The sequence below is a fragment of the Mercenaria mercenaria genome, chromosome 3 (assembly GCF_021730395.1).
Source record: "Mercenaria mercenaria strain notata chromosome 3, MADL_Memer_1, whole genome shotgun sequence".
In the NCBI taxonomy this organism is placed as follows: domain Eukaryota; kingdom Metazoa; phylum Mollusca; class Bivalvia; order Venerida; family Veneridae; genus Mercenaria; species Mercenaria mercenaria.
In genome coordinates this window covers 24,399,471-24,418,221 of record NC_069363.1, presented here as the reverse complement: position 1 = coordinate 24,418,221, position 18,751 = coordinate 24,399,471, and the positions used below count along the sequence as shown (strand labels likewise).

The following is an 18,751-nucleotide window of genomic DNA, read 5'->3' as shown; positions in this document are numbered from 1 at the left end:
TACACACTTTATATTTTTTTCGAAAATCACTCGATACAATTTTGCAATCTGTATTTATACTTTGTTTATACAGTAAATGTGACTTCTCGGGATCTTAAAGTGACTTTAATGATGTAAACTCGTAAAAGATATATATGCCGGAGCATTTCTACACGAACGCCATTTCACGTGAATAATTTTTGACAAAATTAAGCTTTCGACATGGCTACTTTATCCATAGATACGATACTACTTGTCCCGCAAGCAGCTTTCAGAAAATCCTTTATTTGTTTGTTTTGTGCTTTGTCTATGTACTTTTGCGTAAATGCCAATCTTGTAAAAAGTACACATGCGCTTGTTCCAGTATAATATTGAATTACATTTCACCGAGTAAACAGCAGATGTAATAGTTTCACAAATAGATCTCAGCCACGAGAAAACTCTTAACTTTAGTTCTAAAGTGAGATATTTTTCATCTTGCATGTAAAACAGACAATTCGTTATATCTTCCTTTTAAATTTTGTTACCAAGTTGTACACATTTGGGAAAAAGTTAAATAGTTCAATCTACACATTTGTAGATTTTTTCTATATCTAAATAAGAAGGGATGACTATTAGTCTTGTTTGAAATCAGAAACATCTATGTCGTTCGAGTTCAAGTGTTGTTCCGTACATTAAATTTTGTTTTCAGATATATTCTACCATTCTTTTTTTTATTCTAATATGAAAACAAAAACATGCAGATTTTCAGTAAATCAAGGCAATATTGACGTCACATTAACGGATCATTTCACGCTATAAAATGGCTGGAAAAAATGCTGCCAAATTTGATCTATTATTTTATATCCTTAGGACGGCCAGCACATATTTATGCAATCTCGCAAGGCATATATATGTTTTTGACAACACAGAAAATGACGTCACTCGTCCTTCAGCTATTCCCGGAAGTAAATAAAATGAAAGTAGAAATGCTTAACTTGAAAACGAAAGCCGCATTTTGATTCGTAGATAGTGAGGGGTCACGCGCAGGGGTCACCCCGTCTAAATGTATGCGCGTGGACTTCTTTTTTTTTTTTTTTGCTATTGGGGAGCCAATTTTCAGCACTTTATTACGAATTGAAATTACCTGGGCTTTAGTACAGCATGTCAGCTTTTAATCTATGAAAAAATATTTGAGCTCTGGATAAACAGAAATCCCACAGGGGTCCGTAACGGACCAAGGGTACATTGATAATTTTGGAACTTCATCAAATCGCTCAAAATGTCATTTTTGATGTTGTCTGAGAGTGTCAATATATGCCTCAGATGTAAGATATAACCGTATTTGAGAGCTGCAGACCTAGACATTTCAGAAATATTTTCAAAATAAGTTTTTCTGTAATAAATGTTGTTTCTACGGAAGCGTAAAAGGGCCATCAGACGCTAATACGTTTTAGTACGTTAAGGCTGCGGAAAGGATATAAAAGACGTTTTAGAATAGAAATGTTTAATAGAACGATGTTACGCTTATATAGTCACACACTGTAGTGATAATTAAGCGTGCAGGATAACTCACTAGACTACCTCCAAGTTATTCATCGGGATGTGTTGCCTGCCGTTCTTTAAACATGTAAAAGGATCCTTAATTAAAACATGATTTTGTTGCGTTGACGTCGGCCTACTATATTTTGCACCACAAATGAGCCATGAAATAATGTTTCCCTAATTCATCGATTGTTTACATTAAAGACATATTAGAATCAGAAAAAATACATCTATCTTAAATATATTTTCAAATTATCTAAACACTCCGAATCAGTTATATGACGCGCGTAATAATTCTGCAGGCGACTAACCGCTTTGTATTGTTTCGGTATATTAAAACACGGTTCTACTGTATAAGCGGTATTTTTTCTGAAGAACATAAAATAGAAACTGTGGGTTGATTAGAATATATTATGTCACCACTAAAAAGCAACAAAGAACCGACAACATATTTATTATCCAATACAGGTTAAAGTTCCATATATTCTTAAATGCAGATTAAAGTACCGGATGCATTCAAATTCTCGCTGTATTAATACAATATGGTTAATATAATAGTAGCTCGATCTGGTGTGCTGCATTCGGCTTGAGTGGATTTTGCCAGATCGGATCTCACAAGACGCGCAAGGACCGAGTGTTGATCCGTCCTTGCAAAATCCACGAGAGCCGAATACAAAGTCCCAGGTCTAGCTTCTGTTGTTATGACCCCTTTAATATAATTATACCTCCACCTTTTTGTTTGTTGTTTTGTTATCGAACAATATCTTAAATTTTTGCCGATGTTAAAATAAAAACAAGTGAAGTTTTTATGTGCGCTATTTATAGAGGTGTGTCAGGTTATGCATATAAAATGAATGTAGTCCGGTAACATACAATGCAAATACAATACGGATATTTTTTTCTGCCTGTTCATATTCGCTTGTGAAATACAAGCTACATTTCTGGCAGAATTTATACAAGTATATAATAAAAATGCACGCCCCATGCATTCGAGTTCTCGATGTAGTTACTATACATAGATTAGAGTCCCATGTATTCTAGTTCTCGCTGTATCTGGCACATGACACATAGTTGACAGCATTCTGTAGCAATATAATCTTTACAGATTGATCCCTGGAAATAAATAATTTTCTTAGTATCACTTTCAAGTAACTTGTATTTCAAATTCAACAGCCTTTGATCATCAGACTAGTTCAAGCTTTTCAAGGAGATGCACAGTGAACAGTATATTTCTTATAAACAAACATACTTTATTCAATTACACGCACATAGTTTCAGTAAATTTCTCACACTGCTTTGAAGAAAAATGGTAAATTAGCTATAATCTATGACTATTGAATATGTTTAGAATAATCGAGATGAACCCGACTGCATTTCGTGAATGCAACTTTTCATAAAGTTCTACAAACCCTGATACCACCAAGAGTTCGAACACGAGTACGGATAGTGGCGATTCCCCCGGGAACACAACATGTCACGAATGCACATTCTCCAAGCCTAGCGGAGATATCAGCTAGTACGCAATTCGGGCAGCACAATGTCCACATGCCTGAAAATGGGTTAAAATGAATATAAACTAGGACGTATCTCTTGACAGTACGTTGAACGGTATGTTCATGAAATAGCCCGCATTCCTGAAAGTATGTCAAAGTGAATATAAGCTTCAACACAACTCGGAAAGTGCATTGACCACATACCCGACAATATATTCATCTAGAATATCTGCCAGCATATTGTTAATTAAGAATCGCTCACACGCTATGTAAACGTCATAATATAATGTTAATAGCATGCACGTGTAGAGTAAGGTGATTTCCTACCAGGATAATCTTTTATCCTACCGCAATGATATCATTTTTATTATATTATTGTCATACCAGATTTATATAGCGCCCTTTTCATGATAAACACGTTCAAAGGCGCTTTACATATATCAAATGCAGCCATTCATCCTCCACTAGTACAGATACAGAGCGATCTCACAAGACGGACAGAGTGAGATAAACCCCCAGAACAGAAAAAGAGAGAAATCATTTTAGATACAGACCTGTCCGACTAACTTAGCCTAGCTCTTTGCGAATAGACAGTCTTGTTCTTTAACGTGTCCGGTTTATTACACCGATACACGCGAAGCCTTTTTCCTGGGAAGAACCAGTACAGACCTCTTAGTTAGGTGGGAGACACTCAAGAGCATCTCAGAAATTTCCACTGTCTGGACCGGGATTCGAACCCCGGACCTCATGATTGACAGTCAAGCGTGTTACCACTAGACCACCGGCCCACCTATATGATATCTGCCTCCCGTATAAATTTCAGGTTTACATGCAGTCAAAACATCCGACGGGCTATTGTAGAACCTGGTAAACCAGCGCATATCAAAAGTAAGCGCATACGGCCTTACCGTTATTCCGTATGGGATAATAAGCGCATGTCATGCTCTCACCACAATTTTGTCTCGAAAGTAAATGCATATCCGATTACTGGTAAACAAACAACAGATGCAGCAAAAAGACGTAATTAACGGTTGATAATAGATAACGTCAGTGGTCTGATATGAATGATACACTTACAGATAACCAATTTGGGTTTAGAAAAGGTAAAAGCACCGTCGACTGTATTTGTGTACTAAACTCTATTACAGATAAGGTTGTTAAGATAGAAAAAAGAAGTTGTACACTGCATTCGTAGATTTTCGTAAGGCATTTGTTTACATATAGAAATGGCATTTGGTTTAAGTTAGAAGATATGGGCGTGTCTTGTAAAATTCTTAGAAGTATGTATGAAAGTGTTAAATTATGTGTAAAGGTCAATGGTTCATCAACGGATATTTTTGATAGCTATATGGGCTTAAAGCAGGGGTGCCATTATCTCCCTTTCTATTCATAATGTTTGTCAATGATATGCAAGAATACTTAGCTGATAACAACATTGATGCATTTAGTATAGACGAAATACAAATATATATTGTTATTATTTGCTGATGATACTGCTTTATTTTCGTATTCTGAGGAAGGATTACAAATATTGTTAGATAGTTTATATCATTACTGCAGTAAATGGGGTATAGAAGTAAATGCAGATAAAACAGTTGTTATGGTTTTTAGACAGGGTAATAGGCCAACTAATGTTTCGTTGAAATATAATAATAAATTTTTGAAACAAGTTAAAACTTTTACATATCTTGGTGTTACTTTGTCATGTAATGGTAGTTTCTATCAGGCTCAAAAAGCATTATCTACGCAGACATTAAAAGCGCTTTTTTCTCTAAACTCACTTTTCGATAACGTTAGTTTAAATGTTTCTGATAAGATAAAACTTTTCAATTCTATGGTGTTACCGATATTGTGTAAAGGATCTGAGATATGGGGTTTTCATAAGTCTCAAGACATAGAACGTATATATACCTAAAGTTTCATAAACAAATTCTTGGTGTTAAGCAGCAAACATGTAGCAGTGTAGTATATGGAGACTTTGGTGTATTTCCTATGTATGTAATACGTAAAATTAGAATTATTAAGTGCTGGTACAAAATTATGAATATGCCTAATACATTAATGCACACATTAATGATGGCCGAAGAACATAATAATACATTGTTAAGTAGCTGGTCCGTTAATGTGAGAAACATATTAAATGAACTTGGATTTTCCTCTTTGTGGAATTATGATAGAATATCTGAATCAAAAGTTAATGCAGTAGTCCAGAAGATTTATGACCAGTATTTACAGCTATGTTTGGCTGAACTTGATTCAACTACTAAACTGGATTATTATAAACAATTTAAGTTAAATTTTGTTCAAGAAAATTATTTAAGCATAATAAATAATAATGCTCATAGAAACGCTTTAGCAAGATTAAGATGTTCGTCTCATTATTTAGAGATAGAAGAAGGTCGCTACAGAAATGTTGTTTGATCTGAAAGAGTATGTAGTCAATGTAATTTGAATCAAACTGAATCAGAGTTTCATTTTCTGTTAGTTTGTCCATGAGATCACGTCTTTTCAACAGGAATTATAATACATGGCCAAATATGACGAAATTTAGAAAACTGATGTCTACATAAAAAAGTATGTTCTAGTTAAGCTCGCGAAAATGATACTGTTTGATGTACTTTATTTATATATACATGTATAGTTATTATACTGTATTATATGATGCAATTTAATTGATTTTAATTTTAATGAATTTAAGTTAATGTGTTTAATACGGTACATACATTTGTATATTTCTTATTTTCATGCTATGGCTAGCTAGTATTGTCATGCTTTTCAATTTACTTCTGTCAAGCAAACCGCCAAATGATAGTTTTTGACGAAAAACATGTATATATGTTTATGCCAATAAATATTTTGACTTGACTTGGTATTATACCATGATAATTTTTTATCATAAATACAGATGATGGGTGTTAAAAGATTTTAACGTCTATTGTCTGATAAAACGATAATTGTTTACGATAATCATGCTTTTTGAATCGAAAATGTTTTCATTAAATGAAAGTAAAAGTTTGAATACCAGAAAAGTTGTTTGCGTTGTCATAACAGTTTGTCATTCTTTTGTAAATCTGTGAAAAGAATATGGATAAAATACTACAATCTTAGTGTTAAACCATTATTGAACGGTCCGAGAGATTTAACGTTATTTGCAAGTTATGTAGTTCACTATGCTTTAATTATGTATAAATACTGTAGGCCTATGCAATAAAAGAAGTAGATCACTGCGTACGTCCATGACCATGTTTTACTTTTGTTTTCTCAATCAGGGTAAGCACTGTCAATATCATAATATATCAAAAGTAGGCACACATAGCTTGTCTATAAGCGCATATCAAATAAAAGCGCATAGTTTTGGCTTTTAAAAGTATAAGCGCATATCGAAAACAAGAGCTGTCAGCTGACAGCGCGCTCGACTATTCTCAGTGCTTGATAGTATAATATAAGCTATGAGTAAAACTTTAACATTACAATAAGCATATTCTAAGTCGAAAAGGGGCCATAATTCAGTCAAAATGCTTGATAGAGTTGTCTGCTCCTGTTTACAGACTAGAGTCATAATGCTAAACAAGTACGCAAAATATGAAAGCAATATCTCAATGGACTTTGAAAATATTTGGGGTGGTACGCAAACTTTAACATTACAATAAGCATATTCCAAGTCGAAAAGGGACCATAATTCAGTCAAAATGCTTGATAGAGTTGTCTGCTCCTGTTTACAGACTAGGGTCATGATGGTAAATAAGTATGCAAAATATGAAAGCAATATCTCAATGGACTTTGAAAATATTTGGGGTGGTACGCAAACTTTAACATTTCTGTGGCGCTCACGCTAACGCTAACGCCGACGCCGGGGCGAGTAAGATAGCTCCCCTTTTCTTCAAATAGTCGAGCTAATAAAGTGTCACTAAAATTATTATAAGCGTTTACGCTTATTTACCAGATTTTACAGTATTTTTCAAGTAACAGTGGTTCAAGAGATCGAAGTTATGATTTTATCATTCTATGAAAATAGCCAAGTTAAAAATAAAAAATTATTCTACTGTATTCCATTCTAAGGAATAGAGCTAGATTAGAACTGTGATGGTGAATTGATCTATTTTGACACTATGCATTATAGCGTTTTTGCTTTTTGGTCAGAAATTTAGTATTTTAACCTGTTTTAACCAGTAATTTTTTGTAATTGTCGGATCTAAACCATTCATGTTGGAAGGAATTTCATTGACTTTACATTGTCCGACGCAGAAATAGAGTATATTTTAGGTTTAGAAAGTATTTTACTATTAGCTGAGGAATATTGTTTTTTTATTGGAAGGAATCGTGTGTTTCTGAATCAAGCAAATTCGTAGGAATTAACAAATTAGTAAAAATCTGAGTATGAAAAACATTAAAAAAATATGTTTTGACAAATGTTATTGGCTGCAGAATGAATATAATAATTGGTTACTGTCTTTCTGAACATAAGTTTATCCATCTTTTTCCCGAAAAGTTTATTCCCCGAGGTTCATACACTTTTCTTTGACTTCAGAAAAACAGTATCATGCTATTCTTATGTCTTTCCCAGATAGGTAGACAAGAATACATGTTTTCGGCATGCAATCAGAAAGTGTCAGCCAGTGCACATTGGACTAAACATGGGTCGCATTGGACGATAGTAGCAGCAAGTGCACAACTAACACAACATATGGGCCGGAAGCACACACTTTGTAAATAGAAGTGTCGGTCAGTTACTAACTGGTCATATACAATCACTTTGTCGTCAGTTACACATGGGCCACATACATGTACATGTAAATATGTAAAATAACTTCTTGATCGGTGCCAAAGTTGGACAACATATCATTGTACTGTAAAAGCATAATTTTAGTTAAGAATGAATATTACATTCTGAAATTATTTAGCAGTAGTGCAGACAGACAGATGAAAAACTTTTAATATAGATCTAGAATAGTGAAATTTTATATGGTAAAATTATGTATTTCTATATATACGAGTATCCTTTTCAAGCTTCTACCTACATTTTCCAACATCATCAAAACAAGAGAAAAGTCCACTGCTCCAATCTCTATGTCCGTCTTTATGGCCAAGGATACGGTCGTTCTGAATGGCTGTCGGTTGCTGGACGATCACGGTAGTGGAAGTGTGCTGTTGGGGATGCATCACCATTGGTTGCGGATGTTGACCGTATTGTTGCTGGGGATTCATTTGTCCATACGGTTGTGGCTGCGGACCTCGTTGTCCATACGGTTGTGGCTGCGGACCTCCTTGTTCATACGGTTGTTGCTGCGGACCTCCTTGTTCATACGGTTGTGGCTCAGGACCTACTTTTTGTCCATGAGGTTGGGACTGAGGTTTATCATTTTCATAGTCTGGCGGTGGATCGCTCATTTTGAAATATATTCAAGCGCGATTTGTCCTGAAAATTAGTATATACATAGATCTTTAAAATGAGTCCCATCAATAGTTTCATTACATGAATTAATCAGTACTGTTGATGTCTGGCACTATACATAGCAAAATGTATATACTTTAGCAGAACCGTTATGTGAAAACAATGAGAGGGAAAAATAGTATTAATTTTAGTAACTATCCTTATTTTCGAGCTATGTAATATGACGATATAATTACGAAGAGCATAACGTCTTTATTTAATTCCACTAGTGCCCATCTTTAGTCAAACTAAGCTACAAAACACGAGCTCCGACTCGAATGATTTGTGTCAGCACTTTTAGCTCATGACAATACTGCAGTAAACGCCGAGCATAGCAGATAAGTCACGCCTCACTAATTATGCACTTTGGAAAATCACGCGGGCACAGTCGAGTTATGTTAGAAATAAAGAAATTAGTGTCGAGTTAGGGCTATGTTAGATCTTGAGCAATGTTAGGTGTCTGGAGATGTTAGAAATTACTAACTCTCTGTGTAGGAATGTTATAGATCATTAGCCACCTCCGTGGCCAGCGATGTTAGAAAGCATAAGTCACAAGTCGTGCTATGTAAGAACTTTCACGAGCCCCGAGACGAACAATTCAAGAATCCACGGGATAAAACAGAGGCAAGCGGTGTTACAAATCTTTCGCACCTAGTCATACGATTTAAGATTTCGTCAACTCCCACTGTATTACTCGAGCCAAAGTGGCCAAACGATGGAAGATCTCGTGGGTTATAAATCAAGCGATATATATCCTGTTACGAGTCGAGCGATATGAGATATTAACAGAAACGAATCAAGCGAAGTAAGTTCTCACACGTTACGTGTCGAGCGATGTTAGATACTGTCAGTTGTAATAACGTCGAAGGATATAATGTCTCACTAGTTACGCGTCGAAGGATATAAAGTCTCACTAGTTACGCGTCGAAGGATATAAGGTCTCACTAGTTATGTGTCGAAGGATATAAGGTCTCACTAGTTTTTTTTCACTTTTCCAAGAGGTACTGTTTTTATGTTTATCAGCTATGTGCGGTGTATCAGTGTTGAATAAATGCGATTGTTAAGCACGTAACTATGTTAGAGGTAACTAGGCACGTAGGCATGTAACCCTGACATGTAAGTATGTTAGATGTTAGAAATAACTAGGCATATATACATGCATATAGCTTTGTTAACGATATTCAAATATTTAGGGAGTCAGTGGCGTTGGACCACAATGCCAGCGGTCCAAGTTCGGTTCCCGGTCGCGGCTAATATCCCGACTAGTATTCAGTGCTGGATGATTTACTTAAATTGGTACTTTTTCAGCAGGATTGGCCTAGACTGGATGCCGGGGAAGTAAATATGACACCTGGCGTGGGCTTGGCTGGAAATAAGTTCTTTCATCCATTCCATGTCGGGACTTCTGTCTACTACCCACGTTAAACAAGAAACTTTACCTTTAACATGTAACTATGTTAGACAGGCACGTAGCTAGGATATTTTTCATTGTACGCATATTTGAAGCAAAAACATTGCACGGAAACCTTATTCTTTATTATTTTTACTTATAGAATGTTTATTTTACCAGGTATAAGCGTAATATTGCATGTGCAGTCTGTCGTTTAATATCTGTGTAATATATGTGCAAGGATTAATTCAAAACAAATGGTTACTGGTGACACAATTTCAAAATATCATTATGATTGGATTCATTCAGGAGATATGTATGTAAGAGTATATATGATAGTTGTTAAAAGGAAATTGCCATAACTCCAATACTAGACTAGTAAACAAAGACATGCTAAGTTTCATGATACTGATACAAATGTACCAAACCTGAGCTGATACCTTCACAGGGAAAGCATTCCGGCAAAGGTCAGCGACGTCTGCATTACGTCAAATTCGTTTTAGATATTTCATGACATTTGTTAAACGTAAACAGTATTTTGAAAATTGTTTCTTATACCTTTTGAATTATTTTGCGGTTTCGCCATCGTGATTTCGCGCATCGCGATTCATGCATCGCTATCTCTAGCGATTTGCGAAATTCTAGATAACAATGACGGAACGCGAGAGCGCGAAACTTTAACAATTTCGCGCTCCGCCATCATGATTTCGTAATCAGATTACTTCTTGATCTCATGTTTCGTCATCGCGCATCGTTATCATGATATCACGCTTTGCCATCATGATCCTGCGTTCCGTGCATTGTCTGTCCATGAGAAGAGTAAAACGCGAAATCACGATGGCGAAACGCGAGATCACAAATGCGAAGTGCGAAAGTACGAAAATTTAAGGCTTTAACATAAGCATCGGGAAGACATTGTACAAACAATATTGAATCATATTTGAAAAAAAAATACAACAACAGCAAAACATAGTGTGATTGTTTAAATACCTGAACGACATATAAAACAAAGTATTACACTGAAATATTGAGTTGATATTATTTTAGAATGTTGTTTAAGGTCTTTTGAAATATAATGCATATATTGTTATTGCCCCACTAAATGGTAAGCCCGTTTATTTAAAAAAAAGCATTTATACATTAATGTCAACAATTCAATATACATTACATATAAAATATAGTGCGTGAAGTATAAACTCGCAATTTAACTTTGAGAAATTTTCAGCATTTACTCAAGATCGTATCATATACTATGTTTGGTTCTGTGTTTCATCAGAAATAAAATTTTGTTTATCCTACACAAATAATTCTAACATCCTTTATCTTTCAAAACAAATATTGCCTTACCAAGCGAAAATTGAAAAAGCAAGACAAAGATAATAATTGTAGGTAACGAATAATGAATGAGAGGAAGTAACTCTTACATCCTTATGTTTCTTTGCATTACTGAGTTATACTTCTTACAATGTAATGTACTTTATCTTTTGAAATTGATATCTAAAAAGAACATAAAAAGAGCTCAAAGGTCATGCATTTTACATAATAGATGTTTAAAGCATTATGAATTATTTGAAAATAGAAGGAAAAATATAAAAATGTGGGTGGGTTGAGGAGGGTGTGGGGGAGGTGTGTGTGTGGGGGGGGGGGGGGGGTGCAGTATTGGGCAGATCAGGCTTTAAATAGAGTTAAAAACTTAATTGTAATTGGTATACAATGGTAAGTATTCACTTCGTTTTTTGTCTAACTTAGATGCATTGTTTTCTTTTTTTGCATTGTACGACTATGTACGTAAAAGTTTAGTAACTTGACTTTGAAACAGCTGAGAGCTTGGTGCCAAGTTATGTATTTTGCAACGATATATAGTATACTTGGCCAAAAGAAGAATTAAATTCATTGTTGCGTTATTGTAGTTCTCATTACCTAACATTATATCTGCCAGAGACCAATTTAGAATTACTTGTGGACATTTTTAAATTTATCCATCTTTGAACTTCCTTCAAAAATGTCTGTTTAACTGACAATCAAAGAACATATGCTTTATTGTTTCAGTTAGGTTATTACAGAAAGAGCACCGACTATCATTTTTTATTTTCAGTTTTTGTAATAAGTAATTTGTGCCAAGAATCCTATGAAACCATTGTAAAACTGAGTCATTTGTAACTGTAAAGGAAAATCTGTAAGTATATTTCCAGTTAAAGTCCTCACCTAAATTTAGCTCATCACTCCATTTTCTTTTGGAAGTTGGAGAATTATTGGACCTTTTTTTTTGCTGTTAATTATTTTAACTGACAAAGGTTGCAATGGATTTTCTTCTTTTTTGGCAGCATGTATAAAAGGCATGACAGATAAAAATCCTCTGATAGACCTTGTTATATTTTGATATTGTGAAAAGTTAGTATTTATGTTGTACTTGTTTGAAAATTCATTATATGATAATAAATTTCCATTATTGTCCAAACAATTATTTACTAAAATCATACCCCTATTTGCAAACCTTGGATAGTAGAAGCTAGTGCCTCCTATTTTGAACATAGAATTATAAATAACAGGCAAAGCACAGAAGTCAACCCATTTCTTTGGATTCTGCTTATTCAAATGTATAAGTCCTAAACACACGTCTTTCCAAAATATTTTCTTAATTGTTTATATTTTACTTTTCAAAAAGTCATCTCCAAATTTGCTAAAATTTAAAAGAAATGGATAAAGACCTTTCACAAAATTGAAGTATTTAGTATTATAAGTCATCAACCTTCTAATCCATGCCAATTTTAAAGATATCATAAACATTTCTAGGTTTACCATTCTAAAATAGAGAAAAGTGGAAACTTCACAGGTCGCCCAACACGACAAAAACGAAAATGTTGCAGGCTCGGTTTGATTGAGCCTGTTCATGGACGGTAGTGGAAATGCATGCTACCGTCCACGCCCTCTAGCCCCGGGTTGAGCAGAACTCAACATTTACACATGTTGAAAGTACAAAAAGCAATTTAGAGACATCCGCAGATGTATTCAAACGGCGGTGAACATGGAACCTTCAATGATACACGTGTTCAGGCGTGTAATTCCATGAAGAGCGGCGTTTGGTCCCAAGATAAAGTAAAGGGTTTGCCCCAAACGAGAAAACAATGGGCAGAACTGAACAAACTGGAATTTAGAAAGGGGATCTGAGGCTATGGAGCCTGCGTATCACAGGAACTGTCAAAAGACAAAATTAAAAAGCAGGCACCATATCCAAGGGGGGTGATTATACAATACCCAAGGCTATGAAAGCGGGAGTATTGGAACCACCCAGGCCGAAATGATCATGTTGAGAAACTAAACAGTACCAATAACACGACATAAAAGTCGTGCTGAACGATCTGAGAAGATCGAAATATAACAGCCCTGGTTGAATGTACGGGGAGACATTTTACGGCCGCCACACGGCACAATCAACGCTGCTGTGATAATAAAATAGAGAAAAGTGGAAACTTCACAGGTCGCCCAACACGACAAAAACGAAAATGTTGCAGGCTCGGTTTGATTGAGCCTGTTCATGGACGGTAGTGGAAATGCATGCTACCGTCCACGCCCTCTAGCCCCCGGGTTGAGCAGAACTCAACATTTTCACATGTTAAAAGTACAAAGTCCTCCATAATCATAGGACTGAGATGCAATATTTCTTTTTATTTTATCTGGTCCAGAATTCCAAAGGAATTTATAGGAAGAATTCTATATTGATTTAATCATGTCTGTGTTTGGGTTAGGTAAAGTCAAAAGATGATTTATGTTTGGTAGAGCTAGAGATTTAATAACAACATTTTTGCCAATTGGGGTAATGATTCTTCTTGACTATTGTATAAACAATCTTTTAATTTCTTCAATTTTTGAGGAGTAATTTACATGTATTATATCATTTAAGTCAATTGTGAAATTAACTCCAAATAGTTTAAAGGAATATGTCTCCCACTGAAGATCCAATTCCGGACAGAGTTTAAGGTTACTACCTTTCATGGATCCAATCCATAATAGTTTTTTTTTTCTATATTGATTTTCAAACCTGAGATATTTGCATAGAATTCTAGAGTTTGCAGAATGGTTATATCATCAGCATACTGTGATAAAAGGAATTCTATGTTATTCAGTTTTATTCCTTTAATATTCTGATTATTTTTCATTAATATTGCAAGAATTTCAGCACACAATATAAAAATGTAAGGGGATAGGGGATCGCCCTGACGACAACCATGTTGGACATTGAACCAATTTGAAAGATGTCCATTTATTGTAAGACATGATTGAATGTTTTTATAAAATAACTTCACCCATTTTATAAAGTTTTCCGTAAAGTTAAAAAATTTCAACACTTTATACATTAACGTCCAAGACATGGAGTCAAGTGCTGTTGCAAAGTCAATTAACAGCAGCATTCCGGGTACTTGATGTTCTTCTGTATATTGTATTATATCATAAATGAGTCATTAGACATTTTTTTTTCAAGCTTGCCAACATTTCACCGTAAGTCAAATGTCCTTCTAGACCTAGCTTTTCATCTTCATTCAATTTAGGTGTGTCAATGTTATTAAATAAGTTATTTAGATCAATATTTTCTGTTTCTCTGAAACGATACAAGTTTTTATAATGATTAGTTACTTCATTTAAAATTTCTGTTTGATTTGTTAATAGTGTACCAAATGGAGTGTATAAAGAATTCATTAGTTTTGATAAATAGTTTCTGTTTTCTAAATTACAGAAGTATTTTGAAGGTTTTTCTCCCTCAGATATCCATTTTGCCCTTGATCTGATAAAAACACCTTGCATCTTTTTAGTTCTATATTTAGAAAATTCTTCTTTTTAGCCTCTAAAAGTGGGTAATCAATATCAGTTTGTTTTTTAAAGAATTCATTTCTAATAAAAGTTTATCTTGCCTTTTTTCTTCTTGCTTCTTTTTATATGATACAAACCATATAGTTTTACCCTTATCTCTATTAAAAGTGTCTCAAAGAATAATTTATCATCTATTCTCAATTCTAACACTTCATTACTAATGTTTTCTAAAGGCTCATCTGTATCCTGAACATCTGCAGCATATTGCATTTTAATCTGGTTCATAAGAATTTTGATTTGTTCAACATATTGCATATCCTTTAATAGTGAATTATTAAATTTCCAGTAAGAATTACCTTTCTTAAATTTACCAAACTGTATATTTAATAGAATCAAGAGTGATCAGTTCTATAGCCTGGCTCAATTCCAGCATGGCACATATCTGTAAATATATTATAAGAAATAATGTAAAAATCAAGCCTTGCTTTATTGATTGGGTTTCTTTTAAACCAGGTATATTGTTTTTCTTCCAAAGTTTGCTCCCTCCAGCAATCAATTAGGTTACATTCTAGTATCATACCAAGAACAACTTCTCGTGCTTTAGGAATATTAACACATTTAAATAATTAAAACAGTCAATATTCGGATCTAAAACCAGATTATAATCACCTACCACAATACATGGATTTTCAAACTGTAAAATTTTTCTTTTTATGTTCATGTAAAAATCTGGCTCATCTCTATTTGGGCCGTATAAACATATCAAAGTAATATCATTATTTAACACACTTGCATGTAGAATAAGTAGATTTCCATTCTGGCCATTTTGGCCTGTTTCATAACTTTTAAACCGAAAATCAAAATTGCTATTTATAAATATTGCCACCCCCTTGACTGACTATTATAGTTACTAAAATAACACTCATGTCCCCACTGTGTACGAATATAATTAACTTCTTTATTGGTAAAGTGTGTATCTTGTAGAAATTAAATGTTATATTTCTTTCCTTTTAAATAGTTAAGGACCTCTTTTCTGTTTTTGCTATCCCCTAGCCCCTGAACATACATTGAAGCAAAAGCTATCTTTTCATTCATTATACCTAAGTTTGTTTCCATGACTGTATGGCAATGGAGATAAAAAAAATAAAAACTTTTTGTAAGTATACACCGCCTATGCAAAACTAACCTATTTGCATAAAGCCTGATCGTCTCAAGACTGCCCCAGTTTACAAAAGAGTATATGTTTAATTGAAAATAAAATAATAAAAAAGCACACATCAACACTGTACATTTTGTTGTTACTGAAGGCTGCCTGTATTCTTTAATATTTTGCTTTCAGTTCTTACTGTACTTATTAACTAGTCTCTGGCTAAATTTGACTTAGTGAGCACAATTTAAATGCCAATATCTAAATTGGAAAAGTGTCTTCCTGATCTTTAGTTACTAAGATAGTGAAACTACAAAATCATATGCATACATCATTTTTACAAACCTAAAACAAACACATCATGTCACATGAAAAAAAATCAACGGCAGAACAGATACGAATGATACCATTTTGCAAAAACCATCTTCCTGCATTTAACAACTTTACGAATAAATCTTCCTATCTACTTATCTGGGTTAAACATCAACATTATAAATTATCAATATTTCATTAAAAAATTTCAATTGTTTGGTCGCTTATGCTATTTTCTACTTTCGGTATTAGATATACATGTACCTCTAACGTCAAAGAATTTATCAAAAAAGCAACCAATCAACAGTTCAACAAGATATATATTGACCTAGGTTTCACAAAGAAAGACGCTCACCAATGTCCGCCATAATCCTTTGTCAAAATCTATTGTTCATTTTGCACGCTTAAAAACAGCCTTCAAAGTCAAATTTTCACATAATTTCCATTATAAATCATTTATCATACAGTTTATCCACCTTTTCACAAAAGTCTCACTTTTATAAATATCTAAAAAGCGTTTTTAATCCAAGTTATTTTGCAGCTGACCAAAATACTTGATCTCACAGGTATGACCTTTGAACTTTCTCCATAATACATATAATTTAGTTACATTAAGGCCATTAAAAAGTAATCACCAATTATAAAGAAAGAACATATTTATCTCACTGAGAATTGGCTGACAAATACGGTAATATTGTATGGTTTGTATGGTGTTAGACCGGGACAATACGCGTAGGATTTATCTCGATGTATTTATTTGATATCTATTGGATTTTATTTTCTACAGCATTGTGACCATGGAATATTCATATTTTTAAGTACAGTTATAAGCTTATCTATGATATCTGAAAATAACGTAAGATTATTATGCGTGACAAATTACGTCTGCATTGTTTGACAGAATGTCTTATTCAAAATATTTGAGGCTTGAAAAAATCTCTTTGCCGATTTCTCAACCAATATTTTAGCAATTTTTGACATTGTATTATATTTTAATTATAGAAATTTGCCTCGTTAAACCGGTAGTATAGAAAGTGTATATTTGTAATATTTTTACATGGTCAGGATTATAACAAAATATGCACTCAGATAGTAGGATAGTGAAATAAATTACAAAGCTGTACCTAAACTGTTACAAAACTACAAAGACAATTGTTGAATTTCAGTGCACAAAAATCAAATAAATACTATAAATCAATTTGCCATGCACATAATGCCTAGATAAGGAACATCAGATAAGGAGCTCAGGCTATAACGGACACATTTTGATTGTCAAGATGAATTTGTTATAGCCGATGTTAACTGTACTTCAAACACAATATTTATGAAGTAAGCAATGGCTGCGCATGAAGCAATGATATAAACTTCTTGTTACAACCATATAAATTAGCCAGTTTTTGTATGATTGCCAGATTTTTACTACAAGGCTGCGTATCCGCATAAAGAGATAACTAGGCATGTAGCTCTCTTAACGATAGTTAAGCATTAACTACATTAGAGATAACTAGGCACGTAGGCATGAAACGCTGTTAATGGTAGTCTGGCATGCAACTGTGTTAAATGTTAGAGATAACTAGGCATGTAGGCATGTAGCTCTGTTAACGATAGTTCAGCATTTAGTTAGATGTTAGAGATGACTAGGCCTCTGTCGCAGATATTTTAGCATGTAACAATGTTAGATGTTAGAGATGACTAGGCACGTACGTATGTAGCTCTTTTAACGATATTTAAGCATATAACCATGTTAGATGTTAGAGGTAACTAGGCATGTAGGCATATAGCTCTGTTAATGATAGTTAAGCATGAAACTATGTTAGGGATAACTAGACACGTAGGCATGTAGCTCTGTTAACGATAATAAGGCGTGCAACTAGGTTAAACATAACTATGTACGTAGGGATGCAGCTGTGTTAGCGATAGGTAAGCATGTAACAATGTTAGGGACAACTAGGCATGTAGTTGTGTTAGCGATAGTTAAGCATTAACAATGTTAAGGATAACTAGGCACGTAGCTGTGTTAGCGATTACTCGACAAGTAATCGCGAAAGCGATAAGTCAGCACGTAGTTTGACATGTATCACTGTAGATCGGCAAATGTTTTAATAATTATTAACAATACCTTGAAAACAATAAATGAATGAATAATCAATTCGTTTCTTTGTTGAAATATATATGTAATTTTGTTACGAACGTTGAATAAAAAACTTACCTGCTCTTACGACAACCAATTTCAGCTCAAATGACTTAAAAGAGTTTTTGTCAATTATAAATGAATAATTTTGTTTGCATAGTGCCAACTGCATGTTATGTTTTGACTCGTTTAGTGTCTATTTGGTTAAAGACACGCCACAATCTAGGGACCTACTTCCCAACATAAACTTCATTAAAATCATTCCTATAAAACAAGTATAATACAGCTATATTACAAAGGGGAATTAAGGCCTTTCCTGAATAAATTGTTTTCAGAATTTCATCAGCAAACTTATTCTGCCAATTTCTTATCAGTATAGTTTTAAAACATAGATAAATATATACTTTACATTCCAGAAAAAAATTAAATAAAATCTTAAATAAATACACCATGTATTGTACATACGGCTTCAATGATTCAATAAAATGCTAAGACTTGACCTAATTTATGTCAATGTGAAACGGCAAATAGATACATG

At 33.9% G+C, this 18,751-nt stretch overlaps 1 protein-coding gene across 3 annotated transcripts; it reads right to left on the bottom strand.

Annotated features, from left to right (window-relative positions):
- Nucleotides 1-1,940: 1,940 nt before the first annotated feature.
- LOC123525252 (placenta-specific gene 8 protein-like) lies at nucleotides 1,941-18,407 on the bottom strand. Of its 3 annotated transcripts, none has more exons than XM_045304145.2 (4): nucleotides 18,292-18,407; nucleotides 8,015-8,412; nucleotides 2,913-3,052; nucleotides 1,941-2,616 (listed from the first exon to the last, which is right to left on the bottom strand). In XM_045304145.2, the coding sequence occupies exons 2-4, from the start codon at nucleotides 8,382-8,384 to the stop codon at nucleotides 2,524-2,526; spliced, it is 603 nt and encodes a 200-aa protein (XP_045160080.1). In that variant the 5' UTR covers nucleotides 8,385-8,412; nucleotides 18,292-18,407; the 3' UTR covers nucleotides 1,941-2,523. The 3 variants fall into 3 exon arrangements, with proteins under 3 accessions (XP_045160080.1, XP_045160081.1, XP_045160079.1); XM_045304146.2 differs by lacking the exon at nucleotides 18,292-18,407 and adding an exon at nucleotides 16,438-16,709; XM_045304144.2 differs by lacking the exon at nucleotides 18,292-18,407 and adding an exon at nucleotides 14,980-15,071.
- Nucleotides 18,408-18,751: the final 344 nt, after the last annotated feature.

Coding starts and splice junctions, on each gene's coding strand:
- LOC123525252 (XM_045304145.2), bottom strand. CDS start 8,384: ATGAGCGATCCACCGCCAGACTATGAAAATGATAAACCTCAGTCCCAA. Junction 3,053..8,014: donor TTTTGATGATGTTGGAAAAT/GTAGGTAGAAGC, acceptor ACCCATTTTCAG/GCATGTGGACATTGTGCTGC. Junction 2,617..2,912: donor GAACTCTTGGTGGTATCAGG/GTTTGTAGAACT, acceptor ATTTATTTCCAG/GGATCAATCTGTAAAGATTA.